The sequence below is a fragment of the Schistocerca piceifrons genome, chromosome 4, assembly GCF_021461385.2.
Source record: "Schistocerca piceifrons isolate TAMUIC-IGC-003096 chromosome 4, iqSchPice1.1, whole genome shotgun sequence".
NCBI lineage: Eukaryota > Metazoa > Arthropoda > Insecta > Orthoptera > Acrididae > Schistocerca > Schistocerca piceifrons.
In genome coordinates, this window is record NC_060141.1 from 368,212,413 (window position 1) to 368,221,935 (window position 9,523).

Genomic DNA, 9,523 nt, shown 5'->3' on the forward strand with positions numbered 1-9,523 from the left:
CACTCGAATCTAAGCCGCACCTGAAAAATGAGACTTGAAATCAAGGAAAAAAATTTTTCCCGAATCTAAGCCGCACCTGAAATTCAAGACTCGAAATTCAAGGGGAAAGAAAATTTTAGGCCGCATCTCCAAATCGAAACAAAGTTGGTCCATTGTAATATGAGACACAATTTAGGTCAAATTAATGACAATACAGCTACAGTAAGCTTAGCAGGTAAGCTTTACCAGGTAACCATTGCTATGCGTCAGGCGCTCCGTCCGTATTTATACGGGTACCCTTCCTTTTTCATGTGCTTCGTATGGTTTGAATTGATTGCTTATTTTTCTTTGATCTGATAAGCGCCATTTTCTTTGTTATAGGTGTTTACGTCACTCTAATCTGAAAATTCATTACTGTACTGTGTCATGCATTGTTTGTCGCATTCTGATAGTGCGTGTCTACGGCCTGTCGCCGCTCCCGGCATGGCTTGCTTTTGTGCGCGCTACCGCCGCTTACAATTAAAAAAAAAAAAAAAAAGAGAGAGGAATCGTCTCATTAGCGAAACAATGGCAAGAGACTGCTATTTGTTGTTACTTACACTGCTGCTTTCTTTGATAATGATCAACAAGAACTAAATAATAGACAGCATATGATAGATGATGTTCTGAACGAGAGTTTAGCGAAAATTTTTCTCGGTTTGAAAATCTTTGCAGACACGTCTTTAGTACATTACATTCTGCACTGAAATTAGAGTTATCTTAGATTTAAAAGTCTAGTAAATTGCTGTGCTTCATTTCTGACTGTATCACTATTAGGCATAAGAATAATACGAATATAAACACGACATGATATGTATATTCTTCCGTGTTTGCTGTTGTCTCACTCTAGTTTCGTAGTTTATTAGGCAGACAGGATTTAAATGAGACAGCAGCAAACACGAAACAATACATGGCAAAATGTTTATATTCGTATTATTCTTATGGTGAAGAGAATACTATATGTGATTCACAATTCATTAAAGTTCCTATTAGAAACCATCTCTTCTCACAGGTAGAAAAAATTCAGAATGTAGAGTTGGCCATATTGACAAGTAGAGTTGACCATATTGACAAACATCCCGAACAGTCTTGCCAGTCGGATTTTCGTAGTACATTGAAATGCTGCTATATTCGAAGATGAACAATACGGAATTTGTATTTACTTCATCGGATAATGTATGAAAATACAGTGGTCGAAACTCGGGGCGGAGAAAAAAGCTCAACTTCCACCTTTTTTTTTTGTTTTAATTTATTTACTGTGGCAGAGGATTTGGTGCCAGTATTTATCTTTGTGCTTGCAAAGCATGCCTGTGTAGCGCTACATATATTCGACGGCAGAAGTTAGTTGTGGCGGCACCCACCAACATTTTTCAGAACTTCCGCTTGCTTTGCACTCGATTCTAAGCCGCAGGCGGTTTTTTGGATTACAAAAACCGGAAAAAAAGTGCGGGTTAGATTCGAGTAAATACGATAAGTTCCTCAGTGCTCCAAAATCACCTGCGTACCATGCTGTTGCTCATCTGCCTCTGAAATATCTCTTTCCCCAATTATCCATGAGAAACATAGCTCTTTGGGATCTGCGTGCGCTGGAGTGACTTGGTGTGCAGCTAGTATAACCCTAAATTCAGGGTTTTAATCGCCTGCTAACCTGGATACTGCAGAGTCCCAGAGTAATTTTAGATTTAGTGCAGTATAGGAGAGGTTGCACTACTGCATATGTTTTTAATACGTTATTTTATGACACATCTACATCGTTACTCTGCACTTCACTCTTAAGTGCCTGGCAGAGGGTTCATCGAACCATTTTCATACTACTCCTCTACCATTACACTCTCGAATGGCGCATGGGAAAAAAGAACATCTAAATCTTTCCGTTCAAGCTCTGATTTCTCTTATTTTATTATTCTCCCTACGTAGGTGGGTGTCAACAAAATATTTTTGCATTCGAAAGAGAAAGTTGGTCATTGAAATTTCGTAAATAGATCTTGCCGCAAAGAAAACCGCCTTTGTTTCGGTAACTGCCACCCCAGCTCACGTATCATATCAGTGACACTGTCGCCTCTATTGCCTGATAACACAAAACGGGCTGCCCTTCTTTGCACTTCTTTGATGTCCTTCGTCAATCCTACCTGGTAAGGATCCCACGCAGGAGCAAATTATTATTTTGGTACTGCTGTTGAGTATAACCTCTACCCATAGTAATTCACAGGAACTGTCTATTTCAACTTCAATACAAGATAAACAACTACCAGCAGACACAAACACACTACCACCTACTTTATTTAATCTATCCTTTCTGTACACAGTTTGCGCCTATGTAAAAAAATTCGGCAGAATTTATCTCCGGCTTCAGCCAGCTTTCTGTTCCTATAAGGATTTCAGATTCAGTTCTTTCTATCAGTGCTTGAAGCTCTGGTACTTTTCCAACACAGCTACAACAATTTACAATTACAATACCAACTGCTGCTTGGTCAATTCTTGTTGTTTCTTTGCCCTGTACTCTTTGAGACTGGAGCCCTTTTTTGATCTTTCCTGAGACTGTCTAACCTAAAAACAACGCCCATTTTAATGGAGCACCCCCAACTCTAGCTGTGTTTATGGATGGCTCTAAAGAGAGGGGGGAACTATTCATTGCTCTGTAGTTTCCCTGATCGTGTCCTCAAGATATAAGTGCCTCAAGACTTTACTATCTTCGATGTAATTATACGTGATCTTGTGGGCACTGGGGCAGAGAGATGTTTAAAGTACAGAAGTCCTTGTCTGTTCAGATTCCTTGAGTGCCCTTCACTTTCTGCAATGCTAGTACCCAGCAGGTAAAGTAGTCGAGAGTTTCCAGGACACCCTCCTTCAACTAAAAAGGCTGGAGAAGCAGATGTCTTTCTTCTGGATGCCAGGGCACATGGGTGTTGTGGGGAATGAAAGGGCAGATGTGGCAGCCAAGGAGGTGTGTTGTGACTCTTAGTGAGTTCAGTGTGTCATCCCCCTGCATGCTATCACCTCACTTTTCAGGTAGTCATGTGTCAATCAGAAAAGGAGCGGTCTAGTAGTCTACAACATGGCTGTGGCATCTCTCTTTCCAGTCATACAGATGTGATGAGGTCTTCCTTCCTTGTTCCTGCATAGGCCACAGCCCTGAGAAGCGTGGCTTCTTGCTCTGACCCTCCAATGTGTGGTGCTTGTGGCGTACAGATCCCAGTGCGCCCCATTTTACAAGGCTGCATTTTAATTTTACACCAAAGGGTTGAAGTGCATTTGCTAACAAATTTGCCCTCTATTTTAATTGACAATCAGTCAAATGTGGTAAGACTTTTAAAATTTTGTGAATTGTCAGGCTTGTTCCCAAAAATTTTAGGGCTTCATTTTTAATGTGTCATGGTGCCTGTCTCACAATTTTTTGGTATAAGTGATCAGCCAGCTACATATTCCTTTGAACCTATTATAGTTTTCTCTTGTCTTACTTAGTTCTACTTCCCAATTTTAGAAAATGGGAACAATTTTAACACTGTCTTCCACAATTTCAGCTTGTGTGATTGTGCAGGTGATCATGAGTGAGATTGGATGAGAGTGAGTGTGCTTTTATCTAGGGTTGCTTTTTATTTATTTTGTCGCATTTTCATATTTCAACTATGTTTCTGTCCACTAATTTTGCAAAGGAGCTGATAACACAATGCCAGCAGCCTTGCCTCTGTGATAACACCGGTTCACATCAGATTACTAAGTTAAGCGGTGCCAGTTTTGGGTGGGGTCACGATCCAGGTCTGCTGCTGAGTGCTGTTGGCAAGCAGGGTGCACTCAGCCCTTCTTGTGAGGCCAGTTGAGAAGCTACTGTATTGAGAAGTAGTCACATTGGTCATGAAAACTGACAACGGCAAGGCGAGCGGTGTGCTGACCACATCCCCCTCCGTACCGGCATCCAGTGATGCCTAAGGGATGAGGATGACACAACAGTCAATCAATACCGTTGGGCCTTCAGGGCATGTTTGTTTTTTGCTGATGACATCGTCATTCAGTGCCCCCTAAAACCACACACAAACTGTGGTGTCACCGCCAGACACCACACTTGCTAGGTGGTAGCCTTTAAATCGGCCGCAGTCCGTTAGTATACGTCGGACCCGCGTGTCGCCACTGTCAGTGATTGCAGACCGAGCGCCACCACACGGCAGGTCTAGAGAGACGTCCTGGCACTCGCCCCAGTTGTACAGCCGACTTAGCCAGAGATGGATCACTGACAACTACGCTCTCATTTGCCGAGACGATAGTTAGCATAGCCTTCAGCTACGTCATTTGCTACAACCTAGCAAGGCGCCATAGCATTTGATATTGAGATTATAACATGTACCGTCAAGAGCGATGTACACCAATTATGGATTAAAGTTAAGTATTATATCAACTACGTACTTTATTTGCTACTATTAATTCCCTTAACTGTTCCAGACCTCGCGCCAGTCAGCGTGTAATTAAACGCGTGCATTTCGGCCTCCTCTAGCAACACAGTGTTGGCTCTTCTGCCAACACTTCACAAACACCACTCTGATCCAAAATATACTGCACTATTTTAATTTGGGCATTGCTAAATCCCGTCTATTGCTTCAATGTTGTGGCTACACCAGAACTAATGTTTTCACTGTCTGGTTTTCGGAAAACAGCCTTGTGACCAAGTCAAGTTTGCGTAAGTGTCCCTTTTCTTCTTGATTTGAATTCCTGTCTCTTCATTTTCAAATTAATGTTCCAAATTCAGTACAGGTAGAATAGAATCCATACTTTCAATGCTTATGACAGTCAATCTATGAACTGATCATAGTGACTTAAAACAAAAAAAAAAAAGGGCACAGTCCATTCTCTGGTATAGAACTTACTTAAGTATGCTGATGATAGAGTGCCACAAACTATCATGAAAGGTTCCGTAAGGAGTAAAATGCTGCATGACCATTGCAGATAACACAGTGACAGTTCATCTCCCAAGGGTCAGAGGATAAAGTCTTCTGATTTAATTCATTAAGAGGCTGTGAAAGGATTAAAATAAATACTCAGCCACTGGTGAAGCATTATGAACATCAGGAATGAATGCAATGGCAGTTGGTCTGACAGAGAAGAATTCTGCTTTAAGCTTGTGTAACTTAAATGAGTTGATGTTGTTTGAAACTGTGCAAGTTGCGTCATCACAAGACGAAGTGTGAAACAGTTGTATAGAAAACTGCTTTTGTTTTTCTGTAGCCAACAAAACCTGGCTTGTTGCAATAAACAGATATGCTTCCCAAACATTTTGAATGTGCAAATCAAATGACTTTGCGAATGACAGTCTGGTGGCACAACTTTTGATATGAAGCTTGTCATTAAAGTAGAAAGGAAGAATGATAAATTGATGTGTGCGTAAATATAAGTGTAGAATCAAGTTTATGAAAACTATGAAGTGAAGTGTTATGGACTATCCAGTTCTGGCTGCAGAGTTGAATGTGCCAGCAGCAGGGGTATGGGTCCTGCAGTACCATTGCGAGAACTGAGTCCACAATACTTACACAACCTGAACATTCTTCATTACATCTTGGTTTCCATAAAGTACTTAACTGGTAGAGGCCCACGGTCAGTCATGGCTATTAGTCAACAGTATGCTGATGCAGCAGTGGCTAGTGGCAGGCAATAACCTTCCTGATGTAAGTCGCCTTGTCATCTTAAACTTTTTGCTGCTACAAACATGTTACCTACACTATGTGCTTCCCCCCCTCCCTCACCAAACGCAGGTGCCTGTGCTCACGCAATATGAAATGCTTATCATCCAATTTTAAGACAGCTATTATTTGAGAGAATTTGATTTTTGCACATCTTGATTTTATACCTTTCTCAATAAAGAACTGGGTTTCTTTTCATTATACGTCCTAGTTACCGTACTGCATCAAATTAGGTAAAGTATTGTACAAAATTTTAAAGTGTTTGCAGAGGTGAAAACATATTGTGTAAACTTTACACACAATTGATTTTAACTCCTTCCTTGCAGTGAACTGAATGCAGATAAGATACTGAAATTAGTTTTAGAATTGAGAGCAGAATGATAACTCGTTTCATTCTCGAGTTATTGTTATTTATATGCGAAGGATTGTAAATCATGGCGCCCCCATTTCTGTCCTGGGCTATGTACGAGGGTTGGAACTTTAATAGAGGCAACTATTTATCTACAGCTCATAACAAATAGATACATGTTTAAAAGTTTTACTGACCTTCAAACTAGTCACCAACATTGTGTGTAGCCTGTTGCCAGTGATGTGGCAGTCGTAGTATACTCTTAGCAGTGCCAGTTGTGTTGACAGTTCGAGTGGCGCAGTCTATTGCCAGATGAATTTGTAGCAGTTCTGAAGCGAACGCTGTGAAGTGTTTCCTTCAGTTTAGAAATAGAGCAGAACGCACGAGGGCTTTAGTCAGGGAAGAGCAGTAGGTGGTTCAGCACGTAGCAGACCCATCAGTCAAACAAATCAGTAACAGCTTGCGCTCTACGTGCTTGAGCATTGTCCTGCAAAATGATGGTCAGGTCCTGCAGAAACTGTTATCTCTTCTGTCTCTAAGCTGGTTGTATGTTGTGTTCCAAAAATGAAAAGCATAGAGACAGAAGTTGGAACACAAAATACAACAAGCTTAGAGACAGAAGAGATGACACTTTCTGCAGGACCTCACAATCATTTTGCGGGACAATGCTCAAGCACGTAGAGTGCAAGATGTTACTGATTTGACTGATGGGTCTGCTAAGTGCTGTACCACGTACTGCTCTCCCCTGACTTAAGCCCTTGTGCGTTCTGCTCAATTTCTAAACTGAAGGAAACACTTCATGGCATTCACTTCAAAACTGCTACAAATCCGTCGTCCAATAGACGACGACGCTCAAACTGTCAACACAAATGTCACTGCTAAGAGTATCCTACAACTTCCACATCACTATCAACGGATTATGCACAATGCTGGTGACTACTTCGAAGGTCAGTAAAACTTGGAAACACGTATCTATTTCGTACAAGCTGTAAATAAATAGTTGCCACTGTTTAAGTTCCAACCCTCATAAATCTTGTGATCATAAAAGTCATCATATTTCATGAAAAATTCAAGATATTGAAATGAAGTTTAATGCAAATGATAGCACACAAAGAGACACAAGTGTTGTATGGTAAACACTTCAGATGTTTTTGTTCACCGAGATACGGAAGCAAATTGTCAGTAGCAGTCAGAGGTTGATGTCTCAGGACACATACAGAGAATAGCACTGTAGGAAAACCCAAGTGGTGCACATATACATACCCACATCACCTGGGGAATGGCGGAAAAGAATGTGTATAAACATCCACAGCAGCAAGAGGGTTAATGACTTAAAGCATTAGAGAACCGTCAGCACTTTGTGATGTTGCACAGGCCCCATATCGAACCAGTGACCTTTAGAGACTGGATGGAGTGTCAGGCCATGGTGCTCAGTGCACAGTCTAATCTCAACAGACTCAGTTTGTAGCCCAGAACTGATGGCTGTAGGTTAGCAGCTTTGCCTAGTTGTCACCATTGGTCAATGAAGCTTGAGTAGGTGTGCTGCACGTTAGATCAATGACTGGTGCAGAGACTGCATGACACCAAAGGAATGATGCAGCCGGCTAAGCTGGTAGCATTTATACTCCCTTTGGCCTGATGTTTTAAGACTGGTGGTGGGCTCCCGTTGGTTATTTAATTGGCTGTGGAAGCACGTCACTGTGACACAGAGCACTGTTCCAGCACCCATGTGCAGAATTGCATTGGTGGGTGGTTTGCGTATCACTTGCCTGGTTGCAAAGGTCTGGCTGACTCTTAGGATGCAACAGAACAAAACACTGTTCTGCCTTCTGAAACCCACAGACAAAGCTATATCTGTTTGTTTCCAGTGAGTGTTATGTAACACACTAACCAGGTTTCTTTGTACAAGATTTGTCATCATTTTGGTTTGTGTTATCATTTTGTGTGTGTTTCTCAGATAATATTTTGAATTTCTCTTTCATATAAGGTACAGTTAATTTTTTCCTGTGTCACAAGTAGAATTACTGTTAGTTCTTACAGAAATAATCTTTCCTTCACTCTGTTCCTCACATATTGTAAAAGCAAATCAGCTGAATATTTTATTTCATCTTTTGATTAACAATTTTTTTTCATATTACTCTTAATCATTGGTCTAACTTTAGTGTGCAGTAGAATTCAGTGCACAGTTATGTTTCTATTAACTGCAGTGTTTTTTTATTGATATTTGTTTATGAAATTTGCAGGTACTTGCAGACGGCATATTATGTGCGGACTCCTTGATTGCCTTTCGGCAACTCCTTGGACAGAAAGCGATAACCAATGGCGTATCATGCGTAGAAACAAGAAATGAACAGACTGTTAGTCTCCCAGCTTCAGATGGATATGATGATATTCTCTGTGATATTGTAGAGAAGATTGAGGCAAAATGTTCAGAGAGTGCTGATATCGTATTTAGTGATGATGCAAAGTATGACTATAAGCAACAAGAACTAGAAAAAACACCAACCCAGGGTATTGCACAAGCAAATGATCCCCCTAAGCTCAAACCTCATGAGAACAAACCAAGCACTTCAGAAAAAACAAGTAGCAAGGTTAGAAAACGCTTGTTTGATGAAACAAACACACATGAAACTGAATCTAAAGTACTGAAAAGATTTAGATTGGGAGATGTATACGAGTTTTTGTTGGGGAAAAAACCTGAAAACTGTCACCATGCCGAAGGGGATACATTGAGTCTCTTGCAGTGCATAGTTACAAAGGGTTCAGAATTTATTGAATGGACTGACAATAATGCAAAGCTTTTCAGTAAGATACAAAAGTTGTCGTTCTGATGAAAGCTGTGCACAATGTAGTTATGTTTTTAATCCTTTTATGTTTTTTTTATAGTTTTAAAATGCTGTTAATATTTGAATATGTTTTAATGAACTATGTAATGTGCCTTTTTGCATTCAGCATTACTTGGTGTTTTTTATATAGTAATGAAATCGTGTGAATGTTTTATCCTGTTTTGAGAGGAAGTGTGGAATGCAAAGAGAAATTCTATATTGTCATGTATTGTACGTCAGTCTCTATTCAAGAGCACTGATAATCATATTTTTAGTATAATACATGTATCACTGCTGATAGGAACATAATGTTTCAAACTGTATTTACCTTGTGACAGATAATGTAATTTTTTTACTTCTATTAAATGTATGTTTGCTATCTTTTGTATTATTCATTTGTTACGAAGTAGTTGCTAATTGCGAGAAATAATAATTTGTTCCTCTTATGTTGTATTGCTTTTTGAAATATGCATTGCAACTTACCATACTCAACCTCCTTCTCCATGGTATTTATACCATCTAAAGATTGGTGGTAACATTATCAATGTGTCTATTGATAAAGTTTGAGTAAGATCAGTGTATCATATTGACAAGAAAACTTGAATATTAAGTATTTCATGCTCTTAATACAGTTCACAGCCAGGGCTTTGGCTGATCATTGTTCC

The 9,523-nt window shown here is 40.1% G+C and overlaps 1 protein-coding gene across 1 annotated transcript in view; it reads left to right on the forward strand.

The window, feature by feature from the left end:
* Positions 1-9,237, forward strand: part of LOC124795161 (three-prime repair exonuclease 1-like) — a 35,966-nt gene extending 26,729 nt beyond the window's left edge. The window contains exon 3 of the mRNA XM_047259049.1: positions 8,277-9,237. Coding sequence (XP_047115005.1) covers positions 8,277-8,864 — 588 coding nt within the window. The 3' untranslated portion in view covers positions 8,865-9,237. The remainder of the gene's footprint in view (positions 1-8,276) is intronic.
* The last annotated feature ends 286 nt before the right edge of the window (positions 9,238-9,523 follow it).